Source organism: Pongo pygmaeus, chromosome 1 (genome assembly GCF_028885625.2).
Source record: "Pongo pygmaeus isolate AG05252 chromosome 1, NHGRI_mPonPyg2-v2.0_pri, whole genome shotgun sequence".
NCBI classification, from domain to species: domain Eukaryota; kingdom Metazoa; phylum Chordata; class Mammalia; order Primates; family Hominidae; genus Pongo; species Pongo pygmaeus.
Window position 1 is genome coordinate 11,656,689 of NC_072373.2, and position 17,804 is coordinate 11,674,492.

Below are 17,804 nucleotides of genomic sequence, written 5' to 3' on the forward strand. Positions count from 1 at the left end.
GATAAGTCCATTAGTCAAGTATGAAAAACTGAAAAAGAAATGAAGAAAGATAAGTGGAGCTTCAGAGGCCTGGGGGACACACTCAACCATACCAACATACACATGATGGAAGTCACAGACTGTAAGGAGAGACAGAAAAGAGAAGAAAGAATGAATAAATAATGGCCAGAAGCTTCCCAAATTTGATGAAAAACATTCATTTACACATCTAAGAAGTACAGTAAACTTTGGGGATAAACTCAAAGAAATTAAAACTAGACACATCATAATCAAACTGTTCAAATCCTTGGCCGGGCGTGGTGGCTCATGTCTGTAATCCCAGCACTTTGGGAGGCCAAGGCAGATGGATCACGAGGTCAGGAGTTCAAGACCAGCCTGGCCAAGATGGTGAAATCCCGTCTCTATTAAAAATACAAAAATTAGCCAGGCATGGTGGCGGGTGCCTGTAATCCCAGCTATTTGGGAGGCTGAGGCAGAAGAATCGCTTGAATCCGGGAGGTAGAGGTTGCAGTGAGCCGAGATTGCGTCACCGCACTCTAGCCTGGGTGACAGAGCAAGACTCCAACTCAAAAACAAAAAAAAAAAACAAAAACAAACAAACAAACACAAATCCAAAAACAGAGAGAGAATCCTGAAAACAGCAAGAGAGAAGCAACTCATCACATACAAGGGACCCTTCAAAAGATTAGTGTCAATGTCTTATCAGAAAACATAAAGGCCAGAAGGCAGTGGGATAATATATCTGAGTACTAAAAGAAAAAATAATTGTCAGCCGAGAATTCTATACCCAACACATCTTTATTGCTCTCTTCAAGGCTTCTAATCCAGTCCAGCCTTCCCTAACTTCTACTCCTTAAGAAAATAAACTCATTTTCTATTTCAACCTGAAGATAATAATTGTACAGTAGAATGCCCTCAGCTTCCTCCTGATTTTCTCTGTACACAGGTTTTTGCATTGTCTTCAATCTTTACTTCTTTCCTACTAACCTTAGGGGAACAAGCATTGTTCTTCCTTTTATATGAGGCCAATCCCTTTACCCATGCTCTGAATTTCATTCCCTTCAACCTTCTCAGAGACCACAGCTCATCAAGCTCCTCTTACTCTATTTTCAACCCCTCTCTCTCCGTTAGTGTAAAAATGTCCAAATTTCTTTCATTTAAAAAATGAAATCTTTAACCCTCTGTTTCTCTCTAGCAATAGTCTCATGTTTGTATTTATATATGTAATTGAATCCTGGTATATTTGTTGAGTTGTCTCACATGCACCTCAAACTTAAGATGTTTACAATAAAACTCAGAATCTTCCCACTACCCCATGTCCATCTGCTCCAATTCCTGTGTTCCCAACCAATGTGTATGTACTTGACATCTATCAATCCAGAAACGATCTCAGATGCCTCCTTTGTCCTTCTGCTGATTATACTTCAAATGCCAAATAATTTTTTCTGTTCACAGTATTGCCAAAGACAAGGCCTCCAACATTCCTCATCTATACTTCTTTTTTTAGTCACCAAACTGCTGTCCTCATCTCCAGTTTTGTTTATATTCAACCTTTTTCCTAAAGAGCCACTAGAATCATTCTTTAATTTAAAAAAAAAATGTTTCAACTCCTGCCTCCTCTATTTGATCTACTGCCACTTTTCAAACTCCACTCTACATCTGGTCATGCAAAGCTCTCTGAAATTCCCATTTGCAATCCTCCTTGTGTCTCTAAGCCTTTACATTTACTATTCTCTCTGCCTGAAATGCGTGAACCCAATTGACTTAGCTGTACCTACTTTGGTGGTTTTAAAATATGTCCACAAATACTTTAGTACACCTCCATTCAAAAAGTGTGGGCTTCATTTAGTGGTTCACTTCTAACAAACAGAATATAATAGAAGTAATTGTAACAAGCCTTGCAGCATCCTCCTTGTACTCACGCTTTGACTTTTCATTCTGGGGGAAGTCAGCTTCCATGTGAAGGCACTCGAGCATCTCTATGAAGAGGCTCTGTGTGGCAAGGCTGTGCCCATCTGGCTGTGTCTTCTGCCAACAGCCAGAGAGGAAGCGAGTTCTTTAGCCAATAGTTATGCAAGTGAGCTGTCTTAGTATCCAATGCTCCAGCTCCAGTGAAGTCTTCAGATGACTTAAGCCCTGGCCAACTTAATAGAAACCTCAGAGAGACTATGATCCAGAACCATCTGACTATCACTCACATTCATAACCCACAGAAACTTTGAGATAACAAATGTTTGTTATTTTTAGCCACTGAGAGGTTTTTTTTTTTTTTTTTTGGCAGGAGGGAAAGGGGTAATTTGCTGTACAGGAATAGATAACCAATATACCTCCTCTTTAAAGATTTCCCTCATATCACCAAGCTGAGTTAAACCTCCTGTGTTATGACTCTTGGGCTTAACACTTACATTGTATGGTAGTGGTGGCAATTTAGTCTATTTTCCCTGTCTACACTGAGAGCTACATAAGACAAAAACTCTTATTCATCTTTGAATTCCCAGAACTAGGCATAGTAGATGTTCCATATCTACGTATTAAAATAAAATAGAGTGGCCAGGCACGGTGGCTCACTCCTGTAATCCCAGCACTTTGGGAGGTGAAGGTGGGTGGATCACACTGTCAGGAGTTCAAGACTGGCCTGGCCAATATGGTGAAACCCCGCCTCTACTAAAAATACAAACAAACAAAAAAAATTAGCCGGGCGTGGTAGTGGGCACATGTAGTCCTAGATATTCTGGATGCTGAGGCAGGGAAAATCACCTGAACTGGGGAGGCAGAGGTTGTAGTGAGCTGAGATTGCACCACTGCACTCCAGCCTGGGCAACAGAGCGAGATTCTGTCTCAAATAATAATAATAATAATAAAATTTTTTAAAAATGGAAATGAGAAGAATTGCAAATATGGAAGTAAAGTGAAGTGCAGCATATGTTTTATAAATATAAGCTCCTTTTCTTTCTTCTTAAAATTCACATAATTCAGAAGAAAGTAGGTACCCATAAGGTAGCAATATGTTGTCCACAACGGTGTTAGGAAGATGAAATTATTAATATGTAATAGCTACAAACAGTATCAAACACTGTATGCCATCAGAATAAGATCTTAACATTTTACTTATCTAGCATCATTCTGGAGTAAAGTTATCTCTAAAAGCAAATGTACCATGTGTCACTGAATATAGTTTATGCCCTTAAGTGACAATATCTTTAAAATATAACCATCATTGATTTTTTTCTGTCTGGCATTGTAATGCATATTTCTATGTACAGGAGAAAATGTACTCCTTTTCTTGGATACTGACCATAATTAACTCTTTCCTTGAAGACTCAAAGTTATAAGTTCTCTGAGCTGTAGTGTTTTCCCTTATTTTTAGTTATTATCTATAACTTTAGACATTTATTATTATCTTAAGTTATTATCTATAAGTTTAGAATTGAGTCAGCCAGACTTAGGCATTCTCTCTTTGTAATTTTCAGTGAGTATCAGGAAAGCAATGTTGTGAGAGTTCCTTCTAAACGTAGAGTAAATAACTTTCAAAATGTTTGATATTAAGCAGAGTGGGGGAGCGGAAGGAAAATAGGTAATTATATCTCTATTAAGACTATAGATACCAAAATATAAATATTCATGTGTAAAGTAATGAAAACCTGGGGAAATCAAATGGTTGATGTGTCAGACTATAAAACCATGTGTGAGATTTTTCCCCAAAGTTTTTTCTTTATCATTATGTAAGTATCTTTACAACCTAAAAATATATTGACTGTCATCACTGCTACCTACATCCTCTAGGGATGCACAAATGTTAAAGAATTATAAAGTTAGAGGGAAGCTCAAGAACTCTTTGATTATTACACCCTTCTTTTGCCTAAAGAGGGTAGTTGAATCAAATATTTGAAAGTATGCAAAAACACTATTGGAAGTACTATATTATCATCAGGCAATGTTAGTGAATATTTGTATGCCTGATATATACATTTGTGATTAGAAAGTACATTTAATAGGTCATTTCAAAGCTGTGAAACCAGGATCTCTTGATACTGTGATTGAACATTAATGTTCTCCATAGGATGCCATAGTCCTACTCAATAATGCAGTACTTTCCTAAGGTAATATAAGACATAGTCACGCATAACCATGGCAGAGCACTCATAATAATCCATGATTGGTGATATGGAGAAACAAATAAATGTCTGAAAGTTTAACCAAAACAAAAGTACATTTAAGATCAATTAACCTTTGAAAAGATTTATAAAATCAATTAATCCCTTAGAGAAGTGATCAAGATAAAAAGAGAGAAAACATCAACTATCAATATCAGGAATGAAAAGGGGGATATCATTAAATATCCTACAGACATTAAAAGAATAATAAGAGCACATTAATGCAATTTTATGCCTATATATGGCAACCTAAATTAAATGAACTAATTTACAGAAAAACATAATTTATCAAAGCTGACACATGAATAAATAGAAAATCTAAATATCTCTCAAGCTATTAAATACATTGAATTCATAACAAAATACCTTTCTTATAGGATAAAACTCTAGGCTCATGGTTTCGATGACAAATTCTATCTAATATTTGAAAAAAATAATATAGAATTAACACAAATTCTTTCAGAAAACAGAAGAAAAAATTTCCTACTTAGGAAGTTAGCTTTATACATTGATATCAAAATCTAACAAAGACATTATAAGAAAAAAATATATACCAGTGTATTGCCCATAAACTTAGCTACAAAAGTCCTCAGCAAAATATTAACAAATAGAATACAGCTCTGTGTAAAAAAGGACAGTGCATCATGACTGAGGAGAGTTATCCTAGAACTAGAAAGTTGGTTTAACGTTTGAAAATCACTTGATAGTCATGATATCCACAGAATACAGGAGAAAAATACATAATCTGTTCAATAAATGGGGAAAAAAACACTTGACAAAATTCAAGACCCTATTTATGATAAAATCACCCACAAACTAAGAATAGAAGGGAATCTCTTCAACGTGATAAAGGACAGCTATAAAAAGCTATACTTAACATCATACTTAATGGTGAAACATCACAACTTTCCCCCTATAAGGCAGAATAAACTCTCTTACCATTTCTATTCAACAGTGTTCTGAATTCTTTACCAGTTCAATAAATCAAGAAGCAAAAAAGCCGTAACAATTGTAAAAGAAAAAGTGAGGTTTAGTTTTTGCAGACCTCATGATTATGTATATAGACAATCCCACTGAATTTACAAAAAAAAATAGAACTGACATATAAATTTAGCCAAATCACAGGATATAAGATCAATATGTAAATATCAATTATATATCTCATATTCATGTACAGTTGGAAAATGAAATGAACTTTAAACTAATTTCATTTAATAGTATCAAAAATATCAGATAAATCTAACAAATAATGCATAAGACCTCTACTCTGAAAACTGCAAAGCAATGCTAAGAGAAACTAAAGAGGATGAAAATAAATGGACAAATGTACCATGTTCATGAATTGGTTGACTAAATATGGATAAAATATCAATTCTTCCCAAACTGACCTATGAATTCAACTGTAATCCCATCCAAATCAAATTAACAAGTTGAATCTAAATGTATATGGAAATGCAAAAGAAGAACAAAAAAACCTTTTAAAAGATGAAAGAAGTTGGAAGACTTGCCCTACCTGATTTTAAGATTTATTATGTGATAAAAATGAAGACAATGGAATATTAGCTTAAGGAGAGACATACAGATCAATGGAACAGAATATACAGTCCAGAAATAGACTGACTTATATGTTCAATAGGTTTTGACTAAGACGCCAAGGTAATTTAATTTGGTAAGGATAATTGTTCCAACAAATGGTGCTGGGACAGTTGGATATTCATCTGTACAACAAATGAACCTTGATCTTAACCTTACATCATACATAAAAGCTAACTCGCTTTAGATCACAGACCTACAAGTAAAAGCTAGAATAATAAAACTCTAGAAGGAAACATAAGAGACAATATTTTTGTTTTTGCATAGACAAAGATGTCCTAGGAACCCACAACTATAAAGGAAAAAAATCATAAATGGACTTCAAATTAAGAATGTCTGCTCTTTGAAAGACCTCACTAAGAAAATGAAAAAGCGACTTACAAATGGAAGAAAATCCTTCCATACCTGACGTGGTTCTTCTATCCAAAATATACTTTTAAAAACACAATTCAGTAAAAAGGCCAACACAAATTAGAAAATATGCCTCAGTAATTATACTCCTAGATATTTAGTCTAAGAGAAATGAAAGATTAATTCTATTAATTATATACCAAGATTTGTATATGAATATTCATAGCAGCCTTATTCATAATCACCTAAAATTGGAAACAACCCAAATCATCCATCTATAGGAGAATGGATAAACAAACAGTAAATTATTACTATTATTATTTAAGGAATCCCACTGAGCAGTAGATTTTGTGATATACATAAAACATGCAAGATCATAAAAGCATTATGATGAACAAAAGAAACTACATATAAAAATACATGCGATAGTGATTATAAAATCTACATTTATAGGTTACATTTATATGTCTATTTGCTATAAATTAATCTGTAATGATAGAACTTACAAAGTGGTTACTTTGTTGGGAACACAAACTTTCTGGAATGAAGAAAATATTGGAGGTGTTTTCGGTAGTGGTTCCTTTTGTTTCTACAACGTCAAAATTTACCAAACTGAACACTTTAGATGTGTACATTTTATTGTATACAAATTTCTATTCAATTTAAATATTTCAATTTAAAAACTATTTTTTAAATTGTTTTTAAAACAATTTCTATTTCAATTTAAAAACATAATTATATAGAACTAATTAGCTTTGAGGGTTTATTCTATATCAGAGAATTACAGAAGTCTTTTTGATTGCCATTTTTTGGCTTACAAGCCTTTTATTGTTTACTTTCTTCCCAGTGGTTACAGGGACTATACACTCTTTGAGACAGGAATCTTCTTGGTATCTGCACACCTAACAGCATCTGATTCATAATGAGTGTACCACATCTCTGTTGTTATAAAGCTAACCTCAAGATAGATATTATGTTAGCATTATAGATACTACTGTTAACAAGTAGGTATGCCATTTAATTTGCAGCAAATATAAGAATCCAGTAACTGATAAGATCTGTCAAGATGCTAAGTATGTCTTTACTCAATTCAAAGGACTAAAATATGTCAGGATGCCTATGATTAGGATCCTACACCTGCCACTTTAAATGGGAAAACACAGCAGTCCCTGAATCTCAGTTTCCTTATCTGTAAAATGAGCGTAATACAAGCATCATCCTCCTAAGAGTTACTGTGAGGATTAAATAATAATTGTAAGAGTCTTAGAAACACTTACATAGTGAATATATAAATTATCATTATTATTTAAGATCCCCTTTTATGTACAGGTAATGCACTGAAAATATGAGCCACTAAAATACATTTGGAATACATTTTTAAAACTTTCCATCAAAAATTATAGGCACTGTGACGAAGCACAAAACCCTAATATCTTTTTTGCCAATTTTTTGAAAATGGGTATTAAACTAACTCAAACTGCAGGAGCAAAGGATTAAAGAGTGGATCATTCTAACCTACAGTCTTTTTTTTTTTTTTTTTTTTTGAGATGGAGTCTTGCTCTGTCACCCAGGCTGGAGTGCAGTGGCGCCATCTCGGCTCACTGCAAGCTCCGCCTCCTGGGTTCACACCATTCTCCTGCCTCAGCCTCTCCCGAGTAGCTGGAACTACAGGTGTCTGCCACCATGCCCGGCTAATTTTTTTGCATTTTTTAGTAGAAACGGGGTTTCACTGTGTTAGCCAGGATGGTCTCGAGCTCCTCACCTGGTGATCCGCCTGCCTCGGCCTCCCAAAGTGCTGGGATTACAGGCGTGAGCCACCGTGCCCGGCCCAAACTACATTCTTCAAAGGTATTATTTAAGGAAAATGTATTCTTTGCAGAACCTTTAAAAATCCATTGTGTTCAACACATAGTTATTGAGTATCTATTGTAATGTGTTTCCCTTAAAGCAGAATATCACATTAATTAATTCAATGTTGCCTGTACGTGTGTGTAAACGATGAAGGTGGGATTTTGTAAAACACTAGCCTCCACTACAAGCTTATTCCCCAAATCAGCAAAAATCAGCTCTTCTGGAGGAGGGCTGGTGGGCTAGGGGAGGAGTTCAATATCATAATCAGGGAGTACCTACTGATCTCAGATGCTTGAGGAAGACAGGCCCATTTTCTCCGCCCACAGAATCATCAGCATCCTGAACCATCCCACTGAGAGATGGGTCTAATCCCTCAGGTGTTTTTCAGGGAAGAAAATCCACTTGGCTGAAATTCCACACCTAGACTAGAGGACTCTATCCAGTACTTCCCCTTTTATTCATTTATTTGGCTTCAAAGAACTACTACATGATCTTGCAACCGAAGAAGAGGAAAGTAAAACCAAAATACCATGATCTTGATCTGGTGCTTCCAAGTTGTAGCCGTACCCCAGCAGTGTGCGCACAGCCTCGCGGAGGCTGTCCTTGTTGGATTTCTTGGTTCGGTCATCCAGAAGAGTGTAGGGAACAAGGCGAGGATTTCTTCTGTTCTTTACATCCTGCAGGGAAAAACAGGGCGCAGCCGTCAAAGCAATACCAAGGGCTTTTAAAAATAAGTAGCTACCAAATACATCAAACTTTAAATTCCATGAGAAAAACGTGACCCTTCCACAATCCCTGCATCTTCCCAGGCTGCAAAGTTACCAAAACACTATCAATATAAAAGATTCAATCAAATGAATAAGCACATGTATTGAAAGCAGGCCCTCTCCATGAGAAGGAAAAACAACAATAACAAAAAACAACTTCAGTGATCTCTAACCACTTCCATCTGCCACATTCACATGGTAAAGGACAAACTTAGAGAACATATAACTTCTGAGTACAGTTCATGGACAGGCTTTTATTCCAAGAACAGCCAAATTAGTACTGGACCCCCCTCAGTAGTTTTCAGTCAATGAAGAACTTAAGGCTGCCTTCCCTTCTTCAAAAAATTCCAGTGTGTTACGGACCACCCTTCTATGTCCCTAATAGAAAAATATGCATTGGGTTGAATCCACCAACCAGTGAAACCCGGCAATGCCAGGGGCACTAAAATGACTGTAAAACTCATAACTTGTCTATTGTGCGAGAGGCTCCAATGTTAAACTGTGGTTAAAATGTGTTGACAGAGAGAGAGAGAGAGAACAGGCTATCTTACTATCTTGGCAAAAGGGTGCTTAATATTAGAGTACTTCCACGGCATGGGGGAGATGCATCAACTCCTACAAGTGTGTAGGGCAATGCCACTTTGGAAATTACTTCTTTCCATTCACTCCCTGAGACCTGCTGCAGTATTTGCTCAAGTCTCCACATTTCAAGAAGCATAATCAATTCTCAATACTTAAACAGGAATTGGGAGGCTACGGATGTTCCCACCACATCTCCTAAGGGTAAAAAAAAAAAAAAAAAAAAAAAAAAAGAAAGCTATGGAATCAGACAGGGGTTGTTCTGGTAAACCAGAGAATACATACTGTGTTGTTGTTGTTTTGTTGTCATTGTTGTTGTTTTGAAACAGAGTCTCACTGCAGCCTCAACCTCTTGGGCTCAAGTGATCTTCCCATCTCAGACCCCTGAGTAGCTGGGACTACAGGCTTGTGCACCATGCCCGGCTAATTTTTTAATTTTTTGTAGAGACAGTCTCTCACTATGTTGCCCAGGCTGGTCTCAAACTCCCAGGCTCAAGCAGTCCTCCCACCTTAGCCTCCCAAAGTGCTGGGATTCCAAGTGTGAGCCACCACGCCCAGCCAGAAATACTGTTTTGTCTTGTCTTTTCTTCCTTCCCTCTTTCAGGCAAATTTGTACTGAATACCTAATCCTGAGTACCTTAATACCCAAATACCTGAATATCTACTGATGCCTGGAGCAAAATGATCTGCAACAGTAACTCAGTGGTGAAACCTGAACTGATGCGAGGCTGTTTATGGTCTTTACCCCTCTTTGGTATGACCATGCCTCCCTTGTGTGGAATGAATTGCAATTTGAAGTCAGTTGCCCTACCAAGGTTGTTATGTATATACATGTAATATATCCTCAAATCACCATTCTGAAAACCAAATAAAAAGACTGAATTCTGAAATTTATGTGGCCCCAGGGGTTGTGAATAAGGAATGGGGCACCCGTTTTATTATCATTTTATCCCAGTCTTCTTACATTTCAAAAGTTTCTCCTAAAATACAGTCTCAGAGAGAGAAATACCACACAACCATTTTATAAGTCACCAGTGTAGTATTATCCATTGTGTGCCTCACATGTGTTCACAATTACAGCCAGAGCTAAGGTCATGTAAGTTCTTTAGTCTAGCACTAAACAGGTGTTTTAGTCCAAATGTGCACTATATGTGATCTATATGATACAAGTTTTAAAATAGTCATTATTTAATCTTTCCTGTTACAAATTATGCTAATTCCCACTTAAGTAAGTCTCAGACCAAATGCCGTGGAGCTAATTCCCATGTACCTGCTGGATGCCGTAAGTCCAACCCTGCCGGATTCGATCCCGCGCCCACACATTATGCGCATTTTCTGCCAACTTGTCCACCATCGCTTCTTGAGACGGGGTGAGTTTGATAAAGCTCAGGTCCATAGGGGCAGGCTTGTATCCACTTGTCAGCTGGTAACTACGAATCAGAGACAAAGAAATTTGTATATAATTGGCCTTTTCATAAAAATCCCTGTAAACATCATTTTCTGGCCCTACCTCAACGCTGTTGTTCCATAAATCACAGTGGTAACCACTGGTGAAGTACCAGACAGCAAGCCTAGGTTCCTTTCACTTTAGCTAATAACTGATCAGAAGGAAAAGCCACATAATCTTTGTGTTTTTGTTTTTACACCTATAAGACAGAAATGAGATGACTTACCTGTCTCTCAGAGATGAAATGGACCTGTCATTGTTTGTGTTCCTAATAGCTGAGGCTTTTGTAGAGTCTAAATCAAAATATTGGTTATTTATTGAAATATTTTGGAGATTTCTCTTCCTGTGAAGTCCTCATTTTTCTTTAACTGTTAAATGTTAGATTAATGTAATATTTATTTCATAAATCAGTGTATCCTTCAGATACTATCTATTTCTTATTCTACAGGGAAATTTAAATGCATTTGTAATTTATTTCCTTATTGTCAGTCCTAGTTACATTATTTAGGAAGCCTTTAAATAAGATAGAGACTAGAAAGTAAAGAAAATCACAGCTATACAACCATCTAAAATCTGATTGCATTTTATTTCCCTAGAGTTCAAGGATCTCTTAGCAGAGACTGCTTCTACATTCGAGGCTGGAGAGAGAAGGTACTATTACAATAAAACAGGTATAAGTTTTAATCGTTGGAAGAAATACAAAGTTGAAAACATTAACTTTTCAACCCATACATATAAGGGCAATAGTACTGCCCTGCTCCACACAGACACACAGTGCTTCACTCTATTTAACTACTGAGATTGGCACAAAGCCTATTTTATAACTGCTTTTCTTCCATTCTTCTGTCACTGTTGTATTCTCCATTATTGACTATACCTTGAGGTCAGGATCTGTTTCTGATTCATTTTTCTGACTGCCATTATCCTTAAAACAGTTCCCAGCAGATAACAGCCTTTTCATATATAGTTCTTGAGATAATTAATTTTATTTACCAAATTAATATAAACATAAATGCATCTTCAACTCAAGAACATTCACTAGGTAATTATGCTAAGTTATAAAATTAATTATTAAAACATGAGAAAATGCTCTTAAAAATAAATGTGAGAAAAGGCCGGGCACGGTGGCTCACACCTGTAATCCCAGCACTTTGGGAGGCCAACGTGGGTGGATCACATGAGGCCAGGAGTTCGAGACCAGCCTGGCCAACATGATGAAACCCAGTCTCTACTAAAAATACAAAGATTAGCCAGACGTGGTGGTGGGTGCCTGTAATCCCAGCTATTCGAGAGGCTGAGGCAGGAGAATCACTTAAACCCGAGAGGCAGAGATTGCAGTGAGCAGAGGTCACGCCACTGCTCTCCAGCCTGAGTGACAGAGCAAGACTCCATCTCAAAATAAATAAATAAATAAATAAATAAATGCTTTTGAAAATAAACTACAAATTCTCTTAAAGATAAACTACTACTCTGGGCTATGACTGGCATCATTACAAGGCAAGCTCCTTGAAAGCAGGGAGTTTGTCCATTTTATTCACAGTGACCCCCGAGCACCTAGACTAGTGACCAATACATGGTAGGCATTCAGTAAAAATTTGTTGAATGAATCAATATATTACAGCAATAAATAACTTTTTTAAGGTTGAATACAGTTGGCTTTAGCTTAATTACTTTTATTTTACTATAATACATCCCATATATTATAAGTAATTTATCTATAGGCTGGGCACAGTAGCTCACTCCTGTAATCCCCGCACTTTGGGAGGCCAAGGCAAGTAGATCACTTGAGGCCAGGAGTTCAAGACCAGCCTGGCCAATATGGCAAAACCTCATCTCTACTAAAAAATACAAAAAAATTAGCTGGGCGTGGTGGTGCACACCTGTAATCCTAGCTACTTGGGAGGCTGAGGCATGAAAATTGCTTGAACCTGGGAGGCAGAGGTTGCAGTGAGCCAAGATTGTGCCACTGCACTCTGGCCTGGGTGACAGGGCAAGACTCTGTCTCAAAAAAAAAAAAAAAAAAGGAATTTATTTATAGACAAAGTAATTTTTCTGTAGACAAAAGCTTTACAAATGTTTTGTTTTGAGTAGATTATAACAATTAGGACAAATTACTGATCTATGTCGTTCAATTTACATTCATAAGTTAAATTTATGGACATTAAATTTGGTTCCACTTTAAATAAAAACTCTGTTTGCATGGGCAATTAACTGTAGCTTCTGTTTTTTAATAAAGAAGCCATGTGGGAATTTTTTTTTAACAACTTACATAAATCATTGTATTTGACAGACTTCTGACATTTAAATAGGCAAATCTGTAAACTGTAATCACAGCTGAAGATACAAGTTCTTATTTGGAAAGTATTTTCTTTTATTTTAGAATATATAGATATAGATATATTTATGTATTTAAATTAAAAAAAACCCAAAACATTAATATATATATTTTACATATTATATATTTATGTTTTTGGTTTTTATTTTTGTTCTTTTTTGAGGCAAGGTCTCACTTTGTTGCCCAGGCTGCTCTTCAACCCCTGGCCTCAAGCAGTCCTCCTGCCTCAGCCTCCAAATTGCTGGGATTACAGGCATGAGCCACCACTCCTGGCCTGGAAAGTATTTTTTTTTTTTATTTTTCAAGAAAAAGCTCCCACTGCATTTCAAATGCACCAACAGGTAATCAAGCTAGCATAGTCTAATTTCCAAGTTTAACAGTTTGCTGGAGGCAGCCTCAGGGTACATGATGAAGAGCCCAGTCTTCTGTACTTCCTTGCCTCCTCACAACTACTTCTCACTCCCCACAACTGGCCCATGGTCACTCAGCACAAGCCAGCACACAATCTTCTTTCACTTTTCAACAGCCTTGATCCCATCTAGCAGCCACAGAGGCAACACAGATGATGAAGTTTCGATATCCACCTGTGAATCACTGATTGGAACCATTGCTACCCTAATGAGGGATACATGCATTCCCAGAGGAGTGATACTTTCTGGAAACCGATTTTTAATGGTAGACTTTCTAGCAGTATCTCATGGAATGAGGAGGTACTTTTGAAAGGTGGAAGGTGGGAAGGAGGTCCTTCCCAACAAAAACTTATAGACAAGTTCTACTAATGTGTGAAGCTGGATAATATTGACATAATCATTCCTCTTTATTTTCTACATTGTTTTCTTCCCATACAGATTTCTTCTAGAATTGCTTTCATCTGTGATCTCAATGAAAACTTATGGAGATGCATTTGCATCTGTTTAAGTAGCCCAATAATTTGTTCACATTCATCTTCAGACATAAACTACACTTTTTTTACTTTCTTTTCTCTATAACCTTGTACAAGAAAGGATTTGACACTTAGAATTGTTTTTTTAAATGGCTAATAATCCCATCCAAATTATAGCTACAAACTCTCACTTCACCTGAACACTTTTCATTTCCACCTATTTTGAACAACAAATCATTTGTACAGTAAAAATAAACATGAACATCTATGAAATTCATGGACTTTAACCAATTATAATGGATAACACTATTGACATCACGAATGTTTCACCAATATGAATTAATGGTAACAGCAATAATTTATGAAACGATTTTTCTGTTTGTAGTACATTCTGACAAAGGAGCTAAGAATCAAATCGTTATATCAAAATGAGATATATTTAAAAGTAAATAAGTACACTTTGACAAACAATGTTCATTTTACCTTATTAATACAATTTAATTAGGTACATAGAGGACAACCAACTGCTAATATGAATTATTATCTTCTTGTGGTTAAAAATAAACAAAGCCTTTGAATCAAATGTAATTGACATGAATCAGAAGCTGAATCGTTTCAAGTAACATTTCAGATGGATTTCTAAAAAGTTAAGTAAATAAAAGAAAAAATAAAATAACTAAAATAACTCTTGGGAAGTAAAATTTTATAGCCACCAAAATGGGAAAAAGTCATTATTATTATATTAATATAAAAAAACATATAGCTCATATTAAGATGTCTCTGTATTACATTCTACTTTCTCAAACATGATGAGAAACTTCTGCCAGAATCAGCCGACAGATTTTTCTCTCCTCCAATTTATTTGTTGAATAGGTATATGTAGCTTTTACCCTCTTTCTTTAACATGCACGTTCTCTGTGCCATCAATCATCCTATAAAATTAGCTTATGAGGAATATATATGAAGTTAAACAAATGATTTAATAAGCTCACTTTACAAAGTATCAAAATACTTTTATAGTTATTAGCTCAGTTTTATTTTGGCAACTACATAATTTAATAAAATAAAATAAAAAAGAATAAAACAACAACATTGAGAGTAATCAAATACCTAATAGTTTAGGCTTCGCTTTCTGGATAGCAAAATTTTTTTTAAATACCTCTGAAAACAAAACAAAACGACGAAGATCCTGGCCAACTGTCGATTCTATTTGCATCAAGTCACCAAAGATATAAACAAAAAATTGACAGTGTTTGGCTCCGCTGGGGAATCTTCATGTTAAGTTGCAGCTCAGTTTTGTGCTTCATTCCCATCTGACCCACATTTTTCCTAAGCAGGTATTCCAGATGAGTCTTTGAAACAAGGGCTCAGTGTAATGTAATTAAAGGGCCAATTAAAGTGATTTAACAAAAACAAGGCAGAATACCAAAAACAGTAAGCACCAACCTTTTGTTTTTTTTAAGCCACCCCCACCACCCAAGCTTACTTGTTTAATATGAATCAAGTTAAATGAAGCTTGGAAATCATTATATTGTGAAAGATGTACGGTAAACATGTAAAGGCTACAGCCAAGTTCAGGGAGCGTTAGCTGTAAATTTCAAAGCCAAATCAGCCCTTCAAGTACCTTGGAACAAACGAGAAATCTCAGATGACTGCACACCAGAGACATTAAGAGCAAGTTTTGCTGAAAGCACATCTACTAGAAATGAATACTAGGCTGACATTTTCACAGAAAACATACAGAGAATATTCAGAATCATTCTCCAGAAAACAAATACAGAAGGATTAATTTCCACATAGAAATCAGAAAGGAGAAAACAAGGGTTATATTTCTTCTACTTTACTTGTTTTGTTTGTTTTTAAATAAAAACATGTAATATGAAGATGTGCCCTACTTCCCCGACCCCAAACTCCTTTTTACTTGAAGGGCTTCCTCCACCCCTCCACTGCTCTCAAGAAGGAGGCATTTCAAGAGAGAGAGGGAAAAAAAAGCTATACTTGGCTTTTGGATTTTAAAATGTCTTTGAACATTCAATGCAGAGACAAAGATCTTTATAGGAGGGCCTTGTGATATTAAAATCTCTGCTTTCGAATATCAAAGGAACAAAGCCCTTATGCCTTAGGACAGAAAAGAACAGATAAAGAACCCAGGGCCTCCAGTCTAAGATAGGCTGAAAATTCCAGAGCCTAGAGGAGGGGAGAGTCAAAGGAGGCAAGTTCTCCCCAGCCTTCTGCCCAAGTGAGGACCAGATAGATCGCAGAGCCAAAGTGAGCTTCTGTGTTGCTTCCCTAGATTGTACTCAGCCAAATGGCAGGGTCTCATAATTTCGCAGATCCAAACCCATGAACAGTACAGATATGGTGACAAACTAATTCCAGGCTGATGGGGCTGTGGCAACCCTTCCTTCTCCCTCCACCGATAGGCTGCAATCTCCAAGCAGCCAGAGAGAGCATTCTTAGGTTTCCAGCACTCCTAGAGGCCCGGATGAGGCACGAGAAGGAACAGTGACTCACAGAGGGGAGGAGAGCACCCAATGTGAACCCAATATCAAATCAGTGCAGAACACATACATCCCGTAAAATGCCAGCAGAGATGAATGAAGACAATTCAGTCGAAGACAGCAAAGTCAGATGACAATGGCCAAGGATTGAACGAGCCCTCCCTATCAGGTGAGTACCCAGAACATAAGCAGACATGGTAATAAGAGGGGTATAAATCTTGTATTCAATTTCACCGTCAAATATTCACTCAGCAGTAGAATGCTTTCAGGTGCTATTCTAGGAACTAATTAATAATACGTGGGCGGCTGAGGTGGGCGGATCACCTGAGGTCGGGGGTTTGAGACCAGCCTGACCAACATGGAGAAACCCCATCTCTACTAAAAATACAAAATTAGCTGGGTGTGGTGGTGCACGCCTCTAATCCCAGCTGCTTGGGAGGCTGAGGCAGGAGAACCGCTTGAACCCGGGAGGCGGAGGTTGCGGTGAGCCGAGATGGCGCCATTGCACTCCAGCCTGGGCAACAAGAGTGAAACTCCGTCTCAAAATAAATAAATAAATAAATATAGACAAAAATGTATATCTTTATAGAAATTATGTTTGTCAGGCCTCTGAGCCTAAGCCAAGCCATCGCATCCCCTGTGACTTGCACGTATACGCCCAGGTGGCCTGAAGTAACTGAAGAATCACAAAAGAAGTGAAAATGCTGTGTCCCGCCTTAACTGATGACATTCCACCACAAAAGAAGTGAAAATGGCCGGTCCTTGCCTTAAGTGATGACATTATCTTGTGAAAGTCCTTTTCCTGGCTCATCCTGGCTCAAAAAGCTCCCCCACTGAGCACCTTGCGACCCCCACTCCTGCCCGCCAGGGAACAAACCCCCTTTGACTGTAATTTTCCTTTATCTACCCAAATCCTATAAAACGGTCCCACCCTTATCTCCCTTCCCTGACTCTCTTTTCGGGCTCAGCCCGCCTGCACCCAGGTGATTAAAAGCTTTATTGCTCACACAAAGCCTGTTTGGTGGTCTCTTCAAACGGACGCGCATGAAAATGTTCCAATGAGGAATCAAGTATGAAACCAAATAAAATATAATATAATAGTATGTTAGAAGATTTAAATGCTATGAAGAAAAATAAAGGAGGAAAGGGGGACAGGAGGAAGTACATTTTTAAATAGAGCACAATTTTAAAGAAGTTGAGGGAGAACACTTGAGAAGATGACATTGGAATCAAGACCTAAAGGTGAGACTAGACACAGAAAATATTGATATAATTACATTTGCCCTAAACAAACTAGAATTAATGCCCTAAACAAACTAGAATTAATTTATCACTGTCAGGCT

General features: G+C 37.0%; 1 protein-coding gene across 5 annotated transcripts in view; it reads right to left on the reverse strand.

Moving 5' to 3' along the window:
* Positions 1-17,804, reverse strand: part of RYR2 (ryanodine receptor 2) — a 789,753-nt gene that overhangs the window by 272,036 nt on the left and 499,913 nt on the right. For all 5 annotated transcript variants that reach the window (XM_054448216.2, XM_054448137.2, XM_054448051.2 and 2 more), the window contains exons 26-27: positions 10,566-10,725; positions 8,479-8,626 (exon numbers count right to left, since the gene is read on the reverse strand). In XM_054448216.2, the coding sequence (XP_054304191.1) occupies positions 8,479-8,626; positions 10,566-10,725 (308 nt within the window). The remainder of the gene's footprint in view (positions 1-8,478; positions 8,627-10,565; positions 10,726-17,804) is intronic.